General features: G+C 39.0%; 1 protein-coding gene across 1 annotated transcript in view; it reads right to left on the bottom strand.

The window, feature by feature from the left end:
* Window positions 1-15,235: 15,235 nt before the first annotated feature.
* Window positions 15,236-23,378, bottom strand: part of BMPR2 (bone morphogenetic protein receptor type 2) — a 100,210-nt gene continuing 92,067 nt past the window's right edge. The window contains exons 10-13 of the mRNA XM_054380957.1: window positions 22,044-22,180; window positions 19,677-19,849; window positions 17,293-18,572; window positions 15,236-15,608 (exon numbers count right to left, since the gene is read on the bottom strand). Of these exons, the coding sequence (XP_054236932.1) occupies window positions 15,361-15,608; window positions 17,293-18,572; window positions 19,677-19,849; window positions 22,044-22,180 (1,838 nt within the window). The 3' untranslated portion in view covers window positions 15,236-15,360. The remainder of the gene's footprint in view (window positions 15,609-17,292; window positions 18,573-19,676; window positions 19,850-22,043; window positions 22,181-23,378) is intronic.

Below are 23,378 nucleotides of genomic sequence, written 5' to 3'. Positions count from 1 at the left end.
GAATGAATCAATAAATCCTTCTCTCTTGTCTTTATGACAAATGCCTGTTCAGGGCTACTATAACTTGCCCAAATTCTTTTCAACAGTCCTCTGTAAGTTGCATGTTGCAACTGAATACTATTGCTGTGATACAAATAGTGTGACAAGAAACTGCATGCCATTTTCTTTTTTCTTCAGTCACTTCTCAGTCATTTTCTTGTAGCCATCACAGGCATTGCTGGTACAATGTGGCAAAGCATCAAAATACCACATAACCCGTTAATTAGTGAAACATCTAGGAGATGGTGCTCTCCTCACCAGGAATGACTAAGAGGCAGAGAACAGTATGGGCTGTGTATTGCCAACATTGGAGGTGAAGGGAACTTGTAATTCCCTTGGTGACTCCATGTATATGTTGAAAAAGGGACCCTAAGCTTCATAGTGCTCCATAGGTAAATGCTCAGGATTTAGAAAAACAGCACACTGGCATGTCTGGAGAAATAAATGGAGCCTGTCTACGGCTTTTTTGACAGCCCAGGACTAAAGCAGGTTAACCTATGCAACATTTATTTTGGTTCTCTGCTGCAGTTATCAGTAAAGAACACAAGATGCAATCCTCTTTGCAGTTGTTCCTGCTGCAGCAGCATCCACTGCCAGTTGCTCGACAGGCTTTCATCATTTGGACAGTTTATCCTCCCCAGACACACTGGGATTGTTTGCAACCAGTGTGCCATGTTTTGTTAATATTTTAAATATTCTGAACACATTCTAATTCTTGTTACTGTTTTGAAGGGGACAAAAAGTAAAGTTATTGATTCCTGTTTGTTTTCAGGATGCATGTTACGGAGCCAAGTCATGACTCTGATTGTAACTGACACTTCCCCTGGCTCTGGGTTTGTTTCACGGTCACACTCCTTACTGCTATCACATTTTGCCAGATGCTGCGCAAGCCAACTTTGAACAACACACATATGATTTCATACAGAACTTTTAGGCTGGGTTCTCTTTACATCCATGATGCCCTAACCATAACACCTAACATTATGGTGCCAACAGTGATCCAAAAAAATAAGAACTAATTTCATTTTTGCCACAGAGGCTGCAAGTCTTCTATCAGTACAACTTAAGCCTGCCTTTTAGTGACCTCAGATGTTTTAGTGACTCCAGACTCACTGGAGTGAGGTCTGATCACACATATATAGGATCCATCTCTGCATCCTCAGCTCCTCTCTACCAGACAATTTTAGCAATCCATTTGTCCACAAGAGCTGAGCTGATATTGATATGCTCGCATACCACACTGAACGGCCACCCTTGGGAGGTGATGAGCACTCCAACCTCCCACTAGCATGAGGCACTCAGCACCTCAACAGAAGCCTGCCAAAATGTGCTGCTTTGCAGTCATTGTTGGGAGATTAAGTATTGCAGGTGTCCCCCTGCAAGGTCTTGATTCTTTCTTAAAATAGGGTGGGTAGTAAAAGCTGCAGATAGAAAGAAATCCAAATGTTGGTGGCAAATCAAGAATGCCCTCAAAGCAGACTGATAAAACACACAGAGCTGCATGAACCAATTTGCAAACTGCTGAGAAAAATGATGTAAATAAGTCAGGAAAGAGGTCAAAATAGTAACCCCAAATGAAAAGTAGAGAAACGTAGGTCATAGAGGCTTAACTACGTTCATAGGCCCGAATCCCAGTGTGCATCCATCAAAACAACCAATACTTAGAGAGTTTTGTTATGCCAAGGACTCGTAGTTACATATATATGAAAAAGGTCCTGTTAATAGTAATAATAGCCAATCTTATGGAAAATTACTATACTCCAAGTAGCTTCAAATGTTCTTGTCTTATTCCAAAATTATATTCATGCAAAGCAGCACATACAAAGGAACAATCTACTGCCTGAAGTAATATTGAAGGTTGAAAAACTAAAATTCTGTGAGTCTAATCTAAACATTAGATTATGCCCCAGGATGTTTCATTGCATTTCTGATCTCTTCCCTGTAAAGTGAACTTGTTTTGCTTGTTTGTGTGGGTGTTCTACATCAACAGGCAAAAAAAGACATTAAGAAAAAATAGGACAAATATAATAGAATTTGCTTCACACAAAACCTGTAAGATCCTAGTTAATATTCCGAATATCTGAGGGATTTGAGGAGGCAAGCAGATTGAAATAAGGCATTAAGATTAAAACAACAAAAAACAACAGATGGGACCTTGGACATAAATCAAACTACATGAGATAAGCAAAAGACAACTTACAGCAAAATGCATTCCTGCCACATTTTATGAAGTACAATCTTTAAGAAAAGTTGTCATATAAATAATATCCTGAGGCTTCAGTGCCTCACTAGTGTTAACATGGTTTTGACAAAAAAAACTTGTTTCTTAGTGCAGTATTTTACTGTGGACAGGCTTGAGAAAGTGCTTCACTTCACTTGCATGGCACACATAATTACTTGGGCCAAGTTTAGGTTAATTTGTTTAGAAGCCAGTGCTAAGTTCACCTACACACAACACATTTTTCCACAAATATAGATCAGTTTTCTGAATGCGTGTTTAATGACAGCCGCAACACTAAGCAATAACCATACAGTGTCCAGCTGCTGAAGAACAGGGGGCAACTGGAGTCAAGCTTGGTTCTCATCAGCTGACAATGACTGCAACTGGTTTTAGGTTCTCTTGAGGGAATAGAATAAGCAGCAGTAAAGGCACACTGTCCACCGTGTTTCAGAATCTATGGGTTTGGTACCTTTGAAAGAAGTGGCCTAGTTAAACAAGACAGTTTAACGTCCAATAGGTATCCTGCAAGAAGGATGCTGAATGCATATAATCCTTTCAACAATAAAACTTTACATCCTTTTAGGAAGCAAGTAATTTTTCTTTAAATTTATCTTCCAAAAGCACATATTTACAGAGCTTTTAAATATAGTACAAACATTTGCCCATACTTGTTTTGTGTTTAGAGATGTAATGTTTCTGTATTTCTGTTCTCAGGACAGAAGAATGTGTACAAACTACAGAAGGAAACTCTTGATTTACAAGCATTAAACACTGATTGCTCCTACAAGCCACTGTTACGATTTCAGTATTGTGAGTATAATGAAAATATATACTGTAAAATAAGTATTTTAAATGTTGACATTAATTAATTTGATAAATCACAGTATTTCAGTAATGTAGATTTTATGGCCATATTGTAGGATGATAAACATACTTTATATGTGATGAACAGACATATAACTATAGATACTCTTCAGTAAAGAGGGCAGAGAAGAATGTTGCTCCTTCTGATTCAGGCCTATATTCTTGTTTTTCTTCTGTTTGCTTTTTATAACATTTAGAAAAGCCAAAGAGATTGTGAGAAGCACATTGGCATGGCTTATTCATGCACTGAAAGGCACGGACAGAATTATTTTGCTTCTGTTTCCACATACATATACTATCCCTATAGTTCGATTAACTTCAGAAGAATGTGTGATGAGGTGGGAACATGGGATTTTCTGATTTGGGAAAACATCTACTTGGAGATGTTCTGGAGCATTCTGGATCTTCCTTGCATTCAGCCATGGGGGCAGGGGAGCTTTGAACTAGTTTGGCTACATCTCAACTACACAGCAGCTTGTCTTCATTGCATCATCCTCATGCATTGCACCTCACACTCAGCCTGACTTTGCCTCCAGCAGAGCCAAAGAGCCATCACTGAGAGGATGTGATCTTTTAGAAGATGGAGAGAAAGCTGGGCAAAGCCCCAAACCCCACTGCTGTTGGCAGCCAAGACACCATGCAGTGCTCAGCCAGAGAATCAGGCTCACAGTGCTCAGCAAGAACATCTCCAGCAGTTATGGTTTGCATGGCTCAGCTGATGCTGCATAGTAGGAAGCCTGCAGGCTTTCTCTTATCCTTTGAGCAGAGCCAGTAAATAACAGAATCACAGAATGTTAGGAGTTGGAAAGGACCCCCAGAGATCATCAAGTCAAACCCCCCTGCCAAAGCAGGATCACTAGGGCAGGCTGCACAGAAACGTGTCTAGGTAGGTTTTGAAAGTCTCCAGCCAAGGAGATTCCACAACTGATCCGGGCAGCCTGTTCCAGTGCTCTGTCACCCTCACTGTAAAGAAGTGTCTCCTCGTGTTGAGGTGGAACCTCCTGTGTTCTATCTTGTACCCCTTGTTCCTTGTCCTATCACCACCAAAAAGACACTATCAATCACCTTCATCTTGATACCCTCAGATATAGACATTGATAAGATCTTTGGACTAGGTCTACTTGGGGTCTTTTCCAAGAAGTCTCAACATTCTACCCAAAGCAGCAGGTTTGTGCAGTGGTGGTTGGAGGGAGGTGATGTGGACATGCTTGCAACCTGTTTGGCATCTCACAGAAACCCTTTTGTTGCAGGATAAACAGCAGCATGACAGCCACTCTGAACTGTATGCTGGGCTATGCCCTTCTCTCCCAAGAAGAGTGGCAACCACCTAAGCACATTTGCCTCATGCTGCATGCTGAGGAAAAACTCACTGTGCAAGAGCTGCTGTTCAGCTCTGCCATACACCAGCACAGAGCCAGAGGTCTCCCACATGGCATCCTACCAGGGGTGGATCATGAACCAGCCTGCCCTTTCTCCTGCTTCCCTCCATCCCTCTCTTAGCAGAGTTCAATTCCTCTGCCAGCCTCCTGCACTCTAACTGGAAACAGTTCCAGAAACAAGGCTTCCCAACCTTGCAGCTTGCTGGTTTGCAACAGAAGAAACCTTCTAAGTACCTCCTGTGGCTGGCTGCTATGCTAGGGTTTACACAGTACAACCCTTCATGATACTGCTGCTTGCTACTGTTTGGTTACAAATTCCTCATGTCTCCTTATAGTCTCAGTTTGTGGCTCATGTAAGCAGATAGGAACTTCTGCTTGCCTGTGCCTTAAAAAGCACATTTCTATTCCTCATGACCCCAGGGTAAGGCTCAAACACACAGTTTACTTGCATTCTGGTTTTCCAGAAGCAAACAATAAATAAAATTAGCCTGCTTAATAGTGATTTTTAGCTGCTGTTTCCAAGGCTTGATTCAGAATTTGTAATGGTTCTGCAAGAAAATTTTTGGCATGGCAACAGAAATGCAGGTTTACAATAAATACTTCCTACTTCACCAGAAATCCTGTAAGGCCTCCCTCCTGCAGGAGATTCTCTGGCCACCCATATGTACCTTAGCTCCTGCAGCAACACCTACCTCATGGAATAGAGTAAGACCTACAACTTGCTATAATGGTTTGAGTCTGATTTTTTAACTAATTCAGAGACCTGCAGGTGCTAGAATTTCCTGTTTATCTGCAGGGCTCAATTATTACCTTTCCAGTAAGACAAAAGGGGGAGAGGGAGAAAGAGATTGAGAAGAGAGATCTAATTTCAATATTATGGCAGACTGGAGAAATACCAGTCACTGCAAAACATACAGACGAACTGTCAGCAACAAAACTGGGAACAGAGCACAAAGTAACCTCAGTTCTTAATCACACAGTTGCACACGCATAGAAGTACCTTATGAAAATCATATTTCTGCTCATTCTGATTAGGAAATCTTGCACCCTGTGGCATGAACTTCTCACAAACAAAGGTTACACTAAATGACAGGGGAAAGCAAAAAAACCTGCCTAGGAGGTGCTTGCAGGCCTGTTGCAAGCAGTGACACTAGTAAAATCACACAGTATCACAGTATATCAGAGGTTGGAAGGGACCTCAAGAGATCATCAGGTCCAACCCCCCTGCCAGAGCAGAATCACTTAGGATAGTCTGCATAGGAACGCATTCTGTTGGGTTTTGAAAGTCTCCAGAGAAGGAGACTCCACAACCCCCCTGGGGAGCCTGTTCCAGTGGAATGAGCTGTGCAATCTCTGTACCCTCATCCTATCCTTCCCTATTAGCAGCTGGCTGGAACTACAGAGAAACAGGGCCAAAGACAAATGCTGAGTCCAGATGCTGATGTCTACCCTCCCTCCGTGCTCTTTCCTCTTCCTCAAATCTACCTCATGCAATTGAGACGCTGCCCACCGGCTTTTGCCCATCATCTGCTTAAATCATGCCTCTTCTGTACTGGGTGTATGTCCTAATTCTCCAAAGGTGCTTGGACTGTGATAGAGGGTCTTGGGAAGCTCCTGTCCTTCCCGTTAGGAATTGAAACGTACCTGGACCTTTCCAACCTCTCTTGGTGTTTGTATCCCTGACATTTTCCAGTGCCCATACCAGCCCCATCTAGAAAAGCCATTTGTTCAGACACTGCATAGTACAATACGGACTTGCTTTCCTTAGTCATCTTCCACAGATCAGCTGTCCTCAGGAAGCATTATTTATTGTCTTTGTAAAAGAGGCATGAGCGATCCCCCAAAGTATGACTTCAGCTCATATCACCATTTGTGGATTTCTCACAGACCCTCCTTGTTGTACTAAGAGCTGAAAGAAGAAGATCCCCTGACATAAAAGCAGAAAACACAAGTGTGCCATTTAAATTCTAGGCATGAAAACATTCCAACTTCTTCATTTGGTGGAGAATGACAACCTTTCAGCCTAACAGGAGAAGTTGAATTTATAGAGATAAAAACATTTTGGTACAGTTGAGTTTTCCTGCCTGGGGAATATTAACCTTCTTATATAATAGAATGTGCTTTGGGTCATGGTAGTGAGCAGATGTCTATAATCTCCTGTGTGTGAATTTCTGTAACACCAGAATTAGCAAAAAGTAAATGGGGAAATAAAACCTTGAATGGAAACAAATGGAAGACTGACATGGTTGTGTTCCACAAAGTGCATTCTGCAGCAGCATCACTGCTCTGGAACAAAGGGGAATATAATTATTGTTATTTCACTTTAATTTCCCATTAGCAAAGCAAAAACTGAATAAAAGTTGCTGTTAAGTTCTGCAAACTCACCGAGGGTGAATTCTAGCTCCTCCTCCAGATCGATAGATATTAAAGAGAACTGGTCCCAGTACTGAGCCCTGTGGAACACCAAGGGAACAAAATCTCAGAACTCAGCTAGTGTTTGCATGAAAAAGGGGAAAGGAAGATGGAGCTTGTTTCTTATTTAAAGGGGAGATCTAATATTTTGCTTCTAGTCAGCTTTTGCATTCATTTCCCTCTGTTCTTCACATGGACAAGCATCCATGAGCTAAAACCTCAGCATCCCGCTGCCTCCCTTAGTAGCAATCAGGCCATGGAGCACAGACTTCCTCACCAATGAGATGAGAAAGATGAGACCAAATGTGTATGGGGTTTATCTACCATTTGTATGGTGGTGATTCCAGTTAATGACTCAGCTTCAAGTTCCCCACAAGCATGACCAAATGAAGGGAAACTAGAGGAAAGGAGACTGCAGTGGAAAAAAACAAACCTGTCTCTTCCCAGCACCTTACCTTCAGGAGGCACAGCAGGCAAACTTCTGGATCATGCAAGTCAGCAGGGCCCTTATATTGACTTAATCCATCTTCTCTAGTTCTGATAGACAGGACAGCAGCTCTGGGCTGGAAAAGCTGCTGCTTGCAAGAGTGCTGTGACATTCTTCTTCATATGAAGGGGAAAGAGTGCAATAGTTTGTGTGGGAAGGATAGAGGGTTGCTATTTTAATTCTTGTCCCACCTGCAAAGGTTGTTGCTGCATTCCTCCCTCATGCCTGGTTGCCATCCATGCTGCGCTCCACTGAAGAGCAACAAGAAGTGAAAGAGACAAGTATTTAGTTTAATGCCTCTTTTTTCCTGCTTTCTTTTTTTACTGTTTCTGGTTGGCTTTTTTGGTGGGTTTTTGTTTGGTTGGTTGGTTTGTTTTGGGTTTATTTTGGGGTTTTTTTTGGTTGGTTGGTTTGGGGCTTTTCAGTGTTACTGTTTTTTCCTCCTTTTATTTTCCTGTATTTAAACACTTATCAGACAGACAAGGTGTGACAAGAGGCTCTGTAAGGCCTACTGCTTTGGCACACATAAAGCTGTATTTAGTTGCCAGTACAAGCATCTTAAATGGCTGAGTAGTGAGAATGGGCAAAAAAAGCAAGCAAAGACACTGCGCTAATGTAACGCTGGCAAGCCCTTATTATTTCATAGTTATCAGACAACAGTGCACTGTCACATGCCTAAGGTGTCTGAAAGTCCTGTTCAGCTGTCAATAATGAAGCAGTGCCTTATCCTTCAATCACCAAAACATAGCTGCAACAGGGGTTTTCCTCTAATTCCTTGGAGTGTCTTATTACTCATGGCCAGTAGTACCATGAAAAACCCACAGAAGACCACGTTTGTCATTAATACGATCTTTAATAAATGGAATAATGCACCATTTTACAGCAAGCCTTTTCTTTTAGACCTAAGGAATAGCCTTTTAAATGTTCTTATCCAATGTCTCTGTATCAATACAATCTCTTTATTTAGGTTTATATATAACAAAGCAATTCTTACAAGTATTCATAGAAAACTCTGTAGTGGCTTTAACAATGTCAGCTTTCATAGTGGCATCCACAGATGATTAAAAACCAAAAATTAGCTTTTTCATACTCACACTATTCCATGAAACACAACTTATACAACAGCAAGGGTACTGGGCAGCTTATACAAAAGAAATAACTGAAAGCAATTATTTATAAATTCATACATGATATTTCCTCAGTCATGAGAGAAAACCAAAATTACCCGTTAGCAAAAGGGTTCTGATGAGCCTCCATATTCTAGGGTTTCTCCCCCTCTTCCCCAGAAAAAGCTCACTCAGAAAGTAATGCTCTCTTTACAGTCATTTGTAAGGAAAATGGCAGTTTCACATCTCCTTATTTCAGCTTCTACAGAAGACCAAACTCTGGAAACCAGTCTTTGCCACATTCATTTTCCTCTTGTACTGCATTTGGGGGAAAAATAATCAACAGCGATTGTAAAATATGATTCCAGCTTATATAAATGCGAATAGAGCACACTTTCCTCTAGAGACAAAAAGCAGACAAGAAACATTACATACAAATCTTTTTAAATACATTTCAACAGTGTGAAAGAGAAAGAAGGGTCATAAATCAGGAAATTCAAAAGTGACAAATGAAAGTCAGCTATAACTTGTACTTGCCTACTTCTCCGTTCTTGTGACTTTTCACAAGCTACAGAAACATTAGCTATTTTCTTTCCTTTTGAAGAAGAAGGATTGAAGTGTTATACTTCATGATACAGTTCTGAAGCACACAAAATAAAAAGTGAATCAAGTGCTCTAGAAATAAACCTCACACATTTTTGCTCTTAATAACAAGTGAATAAACTACAAAAATTGATTCTTGGGAGACCTTGAAACTAGGAAGTTACAGAGGCTAATTATTTATGGTTTAAAATTGTTACCTTGCAAGATGCTATGCCCTGACAGATGTATGCTCCTGTAATGTATGTGCAGAAGCCAGAAGTAATTTTGAAGAAATACGTCCTTACTGTGACAGTTAATGCATCTGTTGAAGCATGACGTATTGAAGTTAGCCAACTGAATGACTTGCAAATTTACACAATTACTGATCAACAGGTTTTAAAAATATCTGACAATTACATGATAAATTAACATAACTCTGGACTAGTTCCTGGTTAATATGGACACGTATATTAAACTACAAAGAGAAATGGCCATAAGAAGTAATTCATGTTAGAAATGCACTACAGCAGCCACTAAATATGACCGGCATGAAACCACGATCAACATTAAAGGACTTTGGTGTAAATGAGGATTTAGCTTGAAACCTTCCACTACCACTACCACTGGTGTAGTTCCACGTCTTGACAATGCCAGCTGCACTGGTACTGACCATGACAGCCTGAACTGAGGCATCAGCTAACATCCCTCAAAATGTCAGTAGCCAGGGTTCACCCATTGGTCCCACATTCCACCTTAGCATTCTCAGGGATTATCCTCTCAAACTTTTAAAACCACTGCCAGCAGAATCCAAGCCTCCTTTGCTCCTATCAATGGCAGACTTGTCTTTGATTTCAACAGCAAGCAGCTCAAGTACTACCCACTCAGATGTTGATTTCCTCTGACACACTAGTACCTAACATAAGGCCCCTTTTGATTTAGAGCACCTAAATCTATTACCTGCAGAAGCAGAAGTTCTGCTATCAGTTTTAGTTGGTACAGAAGAAACCTCAAATCTGAGTTGTTACTCTATCACATTAAACTGAACCTACTGGGAGGATGGAATCAAAAAAGGGATGCATTTCTACAGTTAGTGTTTTATATGACAATACAGAAGCCTAAAACAGAATTGGATTTAATGGTCTAAAATACTCTGTTTAAATGGCAACCACACACATAACTATAGGTATTACACAAAATAGCCCTTTTTTAAAATTACAATGTATTAAGAATTTTGGGTTATTTTTTGATCTTTAAGGTACCTTAAATTGCTCAGCTTCAGATAAAGTTTGTCATGTGCATTCCCAGCTTTCTCTCATAAATCCATTCCATCTAAATAACTAATGACAAGTCTGCCTTGTAACATCTTGCACTACTGGACTGTATGTCATAGTCTGATCTCAACTTTACAGTGATATGCTAAAGACAACTTGAAAATGGCATATGCAAAAGGACATTATACATGCTACCAATGCTCCATCTGATGCTGGAATTTATGCACAACATACATATGCACCTAAATGCATAAAGAGTTTACATTAAAAAAATACTATTGGCTTCACTGCGATCAGTATTGCTTTTTCAGTGGAGAAAGTCTTCAAGCTGAACAAAAAATAATAAGCATATTAAAAACAGGAGGTTAATATATTTGCTTGTTAGAATGGATAGTGGTAGACCAGATGGAAAAATTCGAGTAATCCAAATTTATGCAAAATACTGAATTGTCCAGGCTATAATCCAGCTTGCACAGGCTAATCAATCATCTTTCAGTTTTCTTCGATAAGCTGCATCAGGTCACATATATACTAACGTGCTCAGCAATTATTATTTTTATGACTTAAGACCAGCCTGATTCAGCAAGGGAAACTGCTGTAACATTTATGTAAGTTAAAATTACAGCATAACTGGTTTCTCCAGTATGGACTAAATCTCCCTCATTAAGTTGAAAGTTTCCATAATAATGTTTCTATGGCAAAATGACTATGATCTTTTGAATATTTTTCATGAAAGAAAATCATAATCTGAACACAAACTTAGTAATGTTATATTAGTGGATATTTTAATTAAAAAAAGGGGAATATAATTAAAGCAAAATGCACTGAACAGACACAATGACATATGCACTGTATACATATGTATTTTCAAAGTAACAATTCTTACTAAATTTGGCCCAATATTCTATTCTATATCACTACAGAACTTCCTTATTCTCCTTTGTGAGGCAGGCTGGATTGAAGATTTCTTTCAGAGAAAGCTGACAAGTATGAAAATACTTACTTTCTAAACGTATTTATAAGGTGGGAGTTTTTGGCTGTTTGTTTCCTGAAACCTGTCAGCATCTTGTGCTGGTTTTTTGTACCCCAGTGCACTGAAAAAAATGAAACCGTATTGCCTTGGAAAATTAGGTAATTTTCTATATAAAAACAAGACACAAAGGAATGGTAGTAATAAAGCAAAACACAAACATTCTTTGTTTCTGGAATATTCTAAGGATATTGGTTGGTTTTCCTTTAAATTAGGAACTCCTTTACCTTTAGCTGTGCAATTTAAGTGCGTCTTGGAGTTTTTTAACATAAATTGTTTAGAACATGAAACTGTAGACTGTTATAAGCAAACTGAGGTAAAGTGTTGCAGTTAATCTGATTAGTACATACCAATTTTAGTGGAAAATAAATCTGACTATGAGTCATGTCCATTCAAATGGCTAAAATTCACATTTTAAAACCTATGTTATGTTGGTGGCTATTTTTATAACAGGAAACAGAAAAAGACACAAAGCATTTACTTAAGCAACTCTTCTGGCTTCTACCAGCACATAATTTTCTAAAACCAGTAAGACTTTGGATTTTGGCTTATTTACACAAACACCATGAATGTTTGCTCTAACATTTTACTTGAATTATACATTATAAATTACCAGAGCAAATATTCTACTGTTGCCTATTTGACTGTGGCACAATTCATAGGTATTTACACTATCATTCTATTTTCATTTTGCTATATTTATCTTGTTGGCAATATACACAAGAAACTGATAAAAAAAATTATCACCTGTCAACATTATCCCTTTTTCTTACAAAACCAAAATGCAAAGTAAAAAAAAAAAAAAACCCACAACAAAAAAAACCCCAAAACCAAACAAAGAAAAAACCCCACCCAAACACACAAATTTGTCTCCTCTGATTATAGTACGGTTATCACCAATCCCCTGTGTCTGATCTGAATTCTCTCTCTTACATGTATTTTATCTGGTGAAAGGTAATTCCCAGTGGCATGAGATACAATTCAATATCATTAATTTACTGCAAAAGTATTCTGTGGAGGTTGGATTACAGGCTGTGAGCAAAATAAAAAAAAAGGCATTACTAAACAAAGCATTAAAGACAGACTACCAATCTGATCTCATTGAGCTGTGCAGAATTAGTCTTTTGATACCTACTTAAGAGTTTGTTTTTATTGACCTTTAAGAGTTTTTTCTCTACTTAATCTACAGGGTGTTTTGTGATAAAGCACATATTTCTATCATGTAACAAAATATCCATGGTAGATTACAAAGCCAATGCTTTCTATTAATTATTATTAATCCCAGAGGCTTTCCAGCAAATGACAGACTTGATCAAGGAAAAAAATACTATTATGGTTACTTCAAGAATGTTTAAAGAAAACTGCAGAAAATCACATTTTCATCTGGTATTAGTATTATTTTGACTGCATTGCTCATAAAAAAATTTGGATTTCTTACAAAGGGCTGGTCAGAAAAGAAAGGATAGAAGACTGGTGCAGACTTAGCAGAAAGAAACATTAGTCAGAGGAAATAACTTCTCTCTCTGCAGAGTGTTGCAAGTTAGATAAGAGTGTCCTAAATATGCTTTTCAACCCACATTATGATACGCTGATAGATGATACATACAAGGTAAAGCGAAAAAAAAATCACTGGGCAAAGAGTGAAGAATCTTCAATATACATCATCACAACACAACCACAGCTAGTATTTTGATCAGAATGCCAAAAATTTTGATTCAGGTCTTGAAACCCAGCTGAGCAACTGGCAGGTTTTCAACATCTGGGATGCGAGACTGAAGCAGATGGGAAGCTGGAGAGTGAATTCAAAGTAAAACTAGAGAAAGGCTGTATTTCTGAAGATGGAAGATGTAACTGTGTATTTATCCAGGCAGATGACAGAATTACACCTCAAAGATGAAAGGTACTACTTGAACTGGTGCTTAAAGAGTGCAGGGTGCCCAAAATGTGTCTAGTGACCTGTTATTTCTACAACTACACTTAACAGAATTCTGGATTTATAGAGTTATCTCTTGGAGATATCTAAGAAAATCTAAGAAACATTAAGAAGCATGACAAGAGAAAAATCATAGCAATCAAGCATGAACAAGGCAGAGTTTGGGAAATACCAAGAATCAGATGTAGCAAGACATATATTATGCTAATTGTATCATAAGATACAGAAGAACGGGGCTGGCAAATTTTATGTTGGGGGCAAAAAATTATAATAGCAAGGAAACAAATGAGATTGAAAGCACAGAGCATCTGTCTCAGTCAGCCAAAATGAGGCAGGCTGGGGGAGGCAATTGTTTGCTGCCAGCATCCTGCCACCAGAGTTTGGCTGGCTGACTGAATAGATTTTCTTTCTTTGAACATCACCAGTTTTCAGGCAAAGTGATAAAACTTTATTCAGTACCAAAACCTGGCATGTGTTATGCCTTCTATCTAAATAGCTTTTACTGAAGTGTTTTCAATCAGAAAGAATATTTCTGAGGTGGAAGATACTTAGGTGGAAGGAGGTCCTGGACCAATGACGAAATTAATTTTCTTTCAGTACAAACAATCCTTCTAAAAAAGGGTAAGGCTTACTTGAGATGGTGAAAAAACCAAATTTATCTCTATTGTTCACGGACACCTAAAATTAATGTGCAAACAAACTGAAAGAAGGGTGTAAGTAGAGGGACAAAAACTCCAACCCTCTCCTACAAACACTCAACAACAATTAATTTTAAAAGCACATAATACATTTTAACAACATGAATGAGGGTCTCTAAAAACTCTGAAAGGCAAATAAGCTTTACCTCAATAATATCAGTCAGCTTGGATGCACCTACCTGCATAAGTAATCAGGCTGATTTTACCCCAGACTGCCTCTAAGGAGGTAAATCAAGAAAGATTTGTGACTCATCACAAAACTGCTTTATGCTAAATAAGATCCATGATTTTTCCACTGTGTAAACAAAACACATTCACAGCCTATCTTCACTAGAGCTTTTAAGTATAGCAGTTTTTAAGAGTTCTGAATAAAATGTAGTTTTTAATGTACTTCATCAGTGATCTAAACAAGGTTTTATATAAGTACAGAGGATGAAACTGCACATGAAATGAAATGGAAAAAATGGCTGACATTGTTTCCTTATGTTTGTTCAATGTTATATTATTCAGAACTTCACAGGTTGGCATCTACTGCTATAGAAGAAACACATTTGGATTTGGAACAGTAAAAGGAAAGGTACTGAGCTTAGGTTGTCTTTTTTGTTCCTTTTTAAAAGCCCTTTCAACTTGGGGAATATTCATGCATTGTCACCTCAGAGCACAATGTGAAGAGGCAGCTGCTTCAAGCTGGCTACAGTGTGCAAAGTTCACTGTCTTGACTGGCTGACTGCTCAACTGTCAGGGAAAAATTAACAAATACAAAAAGGGGAACACATGGCAGTTTTAGAAAAACACTTTTCAATAAAGCATACTGTGAACTATAGACTATTGCACATTTCAACATGACACAAGAAAAATATGGGGTTTAAAAAAGAAAACACTTTGTAACAGAAATATACAGACTAGCTTGTGCACAAAAATGAAAACATGGTTACAAGACACCACCGCAGTCAAACCTGTCTTATAGTCTGCTCATGATCTTAATGACCTTAAGAAACTGGTCCAAACTGATTATCAGCAATACTTTTTTTGTTACTTTTTTTTTTAAAAAAATATTTTGAGACCACCTTTTCGATATACATATATATATTCTGTGGTCAAAACAGACAGACTTAACTTTAGCGATACTAAATAAAAGTGCAAAAACGTTCAAAAAATAAAACAAAATAAAAAATATGGAAGCATAAGCTAAAAATTTTCTGCATAGCTGAAATCTATTTAAAGCGAGTCCTTGGTAGGGGTTGCTGACAGGAGGAGAAAGCAGTTTTTTAAAATGTCTTCTGCACATTTGTTTCAAATAATGCAAAACTCAGGTCATCTGTAGGCTTTTGAAGTATTTCACAGGCAGTTCACTCCTGTGTCCTTAGATACCATGGTGGTGGCAGTGCCTCCTTCTGCAAGGTAAACAGCAGTGCTGGATTTGGAGTGAACTGCTCGGTCACTGCCATTGTTGTTGACCTCGCAGTGCAGTGGCTCTGTGGAGATGACCCATGTTGAAGGACGCCACCGCTTAAGTGAGTATGGAGTTTTCACACGTTTCTTGATCTTTTCTCCTGAGCCCGATTTGCCATCCTGTGAGGAGTCACCTACTGAAGACAAACACAAACAAAACAAAACAACAGAATAGAAAATAGTATTACAAGGAAGGCAAGATTAGACTGGAGAATCCCAGGTTGTTACTCATACAAAACAGAACAAAAGAACAAAATCTTTTAACACAAAAGCTGCTGTGGCAGAGGCATGACAGGTATATTGACTACAGTAGCTGCCACTAAACAAGTGCTCAGATTCTGTTCTCCACCAGAAATTACTTCAGTGAAGTAATCTGTGTTACCTTGAACGCACTTTGGCATCAAACAGCAGAATCAGCATTTGACATTTGAGGGGCTTTTGCAATCGTAGTACCTTATATTACCTATAAAGGGAGGTACAAACAACTGTTGCTCTTACAGGACAGCAAATGCTAAACTTTAAATAACATGATTAAAACATAGGTCCTACTTTACCTGGCAAAGCATTTCACCTAAAGACATAATGGTCCATTCTCTGTTAAGATTCTAAGTCAGGATTTGGGATGCTAGTTTGTAAAACTGGCAAACCCAACTTTAATCATAAAATTTCTGCAGTAGAGATCCCATTTATTAAAAAAACTTCAAACTCTTTAACCTTCAATTAAAGAAGGTTACTGAAATTATCTTTGTTCTTAAGATTTTGACCCAAGTCAACATGTTAAGACAAAAATTTAAAAGGAAGGCTTATACATTCCACTACTGAATAGTCAACTGTATTTCTTGAAAGATCTGTTCCGGTTTGTTTCTTAATCTTTCCAAAGATGCCTGGCATCTCAGATTATTTCATTAATACTGCAGCATCTGTCTAAACAGAGGTGTGCAAGCACCTTTCAAAGACAGCACTGTACTCTGAAACTATATTGTCTTAAAAACACACAGTAGGAGGCCTTTCCAACAGCTCCAACAGGTCCAAAATCAGCTTGGAAGATGTACCGATTTTAAGTATAACTACAGGATTGAGTTCTTACAGTAAGAAGTGAGCCCCATTGTAACACCTTAGATCTTTGGCTGTAGAACTCTTAAGGCAGTTTTCTGAGGGAGTCTGTTAAAAAACAATTCCTTCTCTACCCAGTTAATTTAATGAATGTACTGATTAGGTTTTAATCTGTACATGGTAAACTGACAGATTGGTATAATTATTGGAGCTCAGACAGCAAAGCAGAGAATGCTTGACCCTCCATCTAGGCTGGGATAATACAGTAAAATGAGCTGCTCTAAAAGTAATGAAGCAGATAGTTGGCTATTGCGATTATTTTAATTAGCACATCTTAGAGACAGCTACTCTTAAGAGAATGAGGAAAAGTAAGGAAAACGAGGTGTAATGTGTCCCTAAACGAAGAATCAGGAAGCTTTTTCAAGCTCTGCCAAGATAGGTTCCTTCCAAGGAACAATGAAATAATGAAAGTTAGAAATTATTTCCTTCATGGAGTCAGAGTATAAGTTATAAAGGGACATATTTATCCCATGAATGTGGAAGGATGATGTGCTGGATTTGATGGATATAGGGCTTTATTGAGACAATAGACAGGACTTAATATAGAAGACCAAAATTGTGCTGACAGGAATTAAATTTATATGGGATTTAGTAAGTATGCTTTAAGGAGGCACAGGAGAGACAGAAGTTTTCTATTCAAGAGGATAGACACAGTTAAGTAACAAAGTGTCAGAGAGACTGTTCCAAGGTCCTGCAGGCACTTACACTGCATACTACTGCTATCCAGACTATTTGTGGCTGACAGATCCAGCGAATTAGGCCTCTGTGCTCTTCTAGTCTGGGTCTGCCCAGGGTTTCTCACTACATTCTGGATACTGGCTGTGGCTGTGTCTTGCACTGGACATGGATTACTGTTGTTGTTATTGGCATTTGTTCGGCCATTATCCAGTGGTCGCTCTCTCCTGTCTACTAGTCGATCTAGGACACCTTCATCATGGCCAACCTGCTGCTCCCGCCTCAGTAAGGGTTCATGCTCATCAGGGCTAGAATTAATATTCAGCCGACTATCCTCTCCACTGAACTGGTTCTGAAGCATTTCCTGGGCCCTCTGTGCTACCGAACTGGTTGTCTGGCCAGATGGCACTGTGCCATTGGCATACTGGGTTGTGCCAGCATGAGAGTTTATGCTGTGGCTTCTCCCAGCCACTCCATTCATGGTAACTGTCACAACATGAGGTTCTGCAGCATTGATAGTGTTCATCTTGGCAACACCTGTTTCCACTTGCTTCAAATTTGATTTGTGCTTGCCACCAAATTTTAACCGTGGCTCCTTGGTTGCATTTTTGGTGTTTAGGGGGAGGCTAGTAGGCCTCTTTGGAAGGTTTTGTTGCTTGGGCAGAGGATAGACCTGAGCAGATGGGACATCCGGAATCAAACATGCTTGACCGTTGCTAGCTTGTGTGAAGTCCTGTTGTCCTGTCACCTCTACTGCAAGTTTTATGAGCGGATAAAGCAAGCTGGAACTAGTGCTGCTGAGTGGATCTGGCCCACTAAACTGCTTAAGTGAATGTTCCATCAGATTCTCATCAGAGCTTTCTTTCAGGTTCTTATCCACTTCTTTTGGATCCAATTTATTTGTCTCTAAGTCCTCCTCTGTTAGCTGCAGACAAACAGGGGTGGGCCCACCTGGCTGCATGATATTTGTAGTATGTAAGTTTGTTTCATCCAAATAAGGCATTTCAGATATGGTGGTCATGCCAGTGCTAGGAGTGAGGCCAGTTGTATTGGTGGTGGTAGTATTGGTGGACAAACTGGTTACACTTGTCTCAGGACTGGGGATGCGAGCTTGCGCTTGTTGTCGCTCATAGTTAATGGAGTTTCTATTCTTTTCCCCTGAAGTCAGTGGTGTAGTGGACATTGAATGTTCAGAAGAAATGTTCTTCACTATGCTGTCAGTGTGGTGGATTGAATCTTCAATGTAGGAAGAGGAAGAGTAATCTGGATATGGCCTTATCTTTGAAACACGTCTATGATGTGACAGATTCCTTTAAGAAAAAATAAGTGATATTAAGATCATATATGTAAAACCACCTCATATTACAAAGCATCTCATTAAGAGAGCTGAATGTCTTTCTGTTTCATTCATGCATAAACTAAGGACAGACACAGTACAAACTGAGATCTTTCAGTAAGTTCCTTAAAAAATCCTGGGTGGCAGAAAATTTGGGTTGTTAGGACACCAATTTTTATCATGGATGGTATTTATACAAACAGGCAATGGTAATTTTCTTCTACTTTTCCAATATGCTGTCTGTCCAGTTCACTGCAAATGTACTGCTCTAGCTGCAGAGAAGTGGTGCTGAAGAAGGGCAACAAGAACTCAGCATACAAGATGGAGAAAGTGATGGGAAAGTCACAGGATCCTAAACCAGGAAAAAATCTATTATTTTAACAATTAGGTATTCTACAATTTGAACATAATTTTTTTCATGACAATAACCACCGCCAAATCCAGACTAATATATATTATTTTATATATATATATATATATATACACACATACTATATATACTATGGGTATATACTATTAAGCACTGATACCAGTTCTGCAAATTCTCATTCTCTCTGGGTTATCTGTAAGCAGAGAATGTGCAGCATTTCTTTTCCTGGGGTCAGAATAATGATGACTTAAATGATGGCCCTGTGGTTCTTAAACTGAAAAGCTACAGGCTTGAGATTCAGCAATTTCCTGAACTCGTATTGCCTGCAAATTTGCAGTTTTTAACAAAACATTTCAAACAGAAGTTTTATGCATCATTCCTTAAAGAAAATTCATAATCACTCCATATCTTCGCAAGCCTGTTTGGACAGTTTGCCTAAGTTCAGTTTAAAAGGCTCCTCTGTGAGAGGTACAGTTGTTCACATAAAAGGTGCCTGAATTCTGGGGACACAAAGGAGATCTGAAGAACACAAGCAATCAAGAACATGTCATATAATACCCTTTAGCAGATCAGCTCACATAACACACACCCACTTCATGTGTGCAGGAACATAGTATTAACAGTATGCTCTAGCTTTCTTCCTGGAGTGAGCTGAGCATTGCATTGGGCATTTGCTGCGGACTAAACCCAAACGTTTTCTCTTCTTACCGCTCATTTTGCATGGCGGTCGACATAGGGTTGACCGTTGGACTAACTGATTTATTTCTCTCCCAAATCATCATGAGTTCTGCCATCCTCTCCTCAGCACACTGTGCTGTTAGTCGAGCTTCAGCATCTTGATCCCAGCAGTCTTCAATTGTTTCTTTAAGTGACCTTACAGCCTGCCAGGAGAAAAATAAAACAAACCAACTGTATCATAAATAATTTTCCCTTTGTATTGTGCTTCTAATTGACTGTTTTCTGTCAGCATTCTGTATGCATTAAAATAGTCACAAGATGGTGAGAAAGAGGTCAATCTTGGGCCTTGCTTTGGCAAATGAGACAAGTGCTCCTGACTATCTCACCTCAAGTTTATAACCCTCCTATGCACATCATCTCCTCAGATTGTTGGTTTACACTGTGAAAAGCAATTAGAACTTGCTAATCCTGATCTGTGTCTTAACATATGTGTTCAAGAAGCAGTCTGAGACTGCATAGGTAATAATAAATTTAGGAATCTCTCTCTTTTGACCACCTTATGTCACCTAAAAAAATAAAATGTTGCTTTAAACATTGCTTTTAATTTGTATTTCTCAAATGAAAAGGACAAATCCATTTCTCTAATAGATTAATTTGCGTCTAAGTGTTATAACTCAACATGTCAGCATAGCTTTAAATAATGGACCAAAGTCTTCTATCCCATGCATTAGATACAAGAAGTTAGGACCCAGGTCCTGAGTGAAGTTTCCTGGAGCTTAGTTTTCTACAGTATCTCCCCTAGAGTACTCATTCAAATATCATCCAACACTGCCATAGGGTGGAGTAGACTGTTTGATACCCCTGAAAGAACCACAGATTTTTTATGTATTCTTGATCCATTCTTTGAGGTGGACTTATTATTATTTTGAATTTTTGCAAAAAAATTTATTGACAACACAAACCAGATGTTAGGCAGTTTAAATATAGGGAAAATTACTAGCTCAGTGTCTAATAATACTGGAGTAATTTAGTTTGTTATAACATAATTAACATGGAAAATGGTACTCTGCAACACAAAACAACCCTTCTTGAATTCTTTTAGTTTCCAACAACAGCTGTCAAGCTTGGTTCTTCCAATACTGCATTTGCCAGCGTAGCTGTAGTTAGAACAGTTGCTGCTTGATTTCCTATATAGTTTTGGCACAGATATTTTTTCCTCTTCTTCTCTCCCCTAATGCCCCCTTCCAAGATTGTCTGGCCAAAACTGTGTAATAAAAGAATGTGTCTATGAAGCTCTCAACTCAGTTACAACATGTTTTACAACAGTGTTAATACTGGAGGCTACGCCCCTCTCTGAAAATAGTTTCATACACATTTACAAGTACCAGCATAGAGGAGGCCTTAGGCCTCTGCACAGTCTATCTGCACAGTAGCTACATATTTATCAACCAGAAAAGTTTCTGAAGATCAAAGGACATCATCTGAGTAAAGGAATAACTAGAAATATCTTTTAAAATACGAGTCAAATACATTATTTTCATACTTGCAATCAAGCTATTTTAGCTTAAGCAAGTTACCATGTGTCAGGTGGAACCCAGCAACTGCTTACATTTCACTTTGCTTGTAATAAAAGACAAACAATCCCCTCTAAGCTATGGGGATTCACATCACCTCACCTTTGCTTCAGATGAAAACAAGCACACAGACTTTCCAGAGTTCAGCTGACTTGCTGCAACTTGTTGGCCTGCAGCAGCAAGCAAGGCTCTAAGCCATAACAATACTGATTCAGAACAACAAACAGCATTATTGTGTTTACAGTCTTGACAGTAAAAATTGCAGATCAAGTGTGGCCATATAATATTTCTAATGTTGTTATGATGAACTGATTGCTAGAAGCTGTGGCTTCTGAATTCTGAGGACTACACAACTTTAGAAAAAGTTTATTACAATGTTTATAGTTTTTCATTTTGGAAGAGTAGAACACATTTTTGCCAACATTTAGTGCGTTATTAGTCCCTGAGATGTCAAAAGACAGAAAATGCCTTTATGTTTCTCACTCAGCATACAGACAACTTACAGCAGGTCATGCATAACACTACAGATACTATTTAACACTACAGTTACTATTTAATGTAACAAATTATCTTCTGTGTATCACACTTTAGCACCTGGTAATAATAATAGTATTTTTCCCTAAAAGACATTTAGCTTTCATGTGAATGGCTTTTTACAAATTGAATTCAGTATTTAAGAAATCCAGACAGGAGTAGCTCTCAATCCTTAAATATTAACGAAAATTTAAACTCTAAAAGGAACTTATCAAAAAATTGCTTTTAAGAAGTAAACACTCTCTATAGCTGGTTAAATGATTGTTTCTTTGAAAATATTCTATCTCACCAGGCTGTTCTCCTTCCATGCCTCTGGGAATTTTGGTCTTTGCTTCTCTCTAGATACCAAGACTTGCATATCTTCAAAAGTGGGATGGTTTCCAACTTCTGTCTGAAAAGCCATCTGATACTCTGGCACAGATTCCCCTGTTAGTGAAAGAAATAAAACAATAATAATCACAGATTAAAAGGCAGAGCAAGGACTTTCAGATGATGAAAGATAGTATTGAAGTTGTTGTCTATTGAGATGCTCTCCACTTTGCCCGCAAGTGTAACTTCACAAAACCCAGCTGAATTAACTGCAAATGAATGAAGTGTTGTTCAGTAACCTCTCAAAGGATAGCATTGTTAAGCCTTGCTGGTTGAGTGGCATTTCAGAATGTTTTAGAGCCCAAGGATGACATCTAGTTTCTATGAAACAACAGTGACAGACATATCAAGGTACTGCATTTGGGAGGAAGCCCTGCAAGATTACAAGTCTTCACACATAAAGTGAAGCTGTTTGACCACAGAGAGAATGCTGCATGTCAGATTAACTCTACATGCTTTATCTTGGCAAGAAGATGGTGGTTGTGACACAATCTCACAAGCTACATTTTAAAAGTTCACTTCCTCGTTTCATGTTACAGGTATGGAGAAATTCCCTGAATTTTCAATGTCACCAGGTTAAATAAAAGTACAACTAAAGCCTACATTAAATCACAGCACTTTCCCATCTGTATTTCATGGCGGAAGCCTGAAAGACACTTCTATCAGTTTTCATAGAATCATAGAATCAGTCAGGGTTGGAAGGGACCACAAGGATCATCTAGTTCCAACCCCCCTGCCATGGGCAGGGACACCTCACACTACATCAGGCTGGCCAGAGCCTCATCCAGCCTGGCCTTAAACACCTCCAGGGATGGGGCCTCAACCACCTCCCTGGACAACCCATTCCAGGCTCTCACCACTCTCATGGTGAAGAACTTCTTCCTCATGTCCAGCCTGAATCTCCCCACTTCCAGCTTTATTTATTCCATTCCCCCTAGTCCTGTCACTACCTGATAGCCTAAAAAGTCCCTCCCCAGCTTTCTTGTAGGCCCCCTTCAGATACTGGAAGGCCACAATAAGGTCACCTTGGAGCCTTCTCTTCTCCAGACTGAACAGCCCCAACTCTTTCAGTCTCTCCTCATAGGAGAGGTGCTCCAGCCCTCTGATCATCCTTGTGGCCCTTCTCTGGACAAGTTCCAGCATGTCCAAATCCCTTCTTGTAATAGGGGCTCCAGAACTGGATGCAGTACTCCAGGTGGGGTCTCACCAGAGCTGAGCAGAGGGAGAGAATCACCTCCCTTGACCTGCTGGCCAC

The sequence above is a fragment of the Indicator indicator genome, chromosome 5, assembly GCF_027791375.1.
Source record: "Indicator indicator isolate 239-I01 chromosome 5, UM_Iind_1.1, whole genome shotgun sequence".
NCBI lineage: Eukaryota > Metazoa > Chordata > Aves > Piciformes > Indicatoridae > Indicator > Indicator indicator.
Note: the sequence above shows the minus strand (reverse complement) of the source record. Positions and strands in the feature narration are given on the sequence as shown.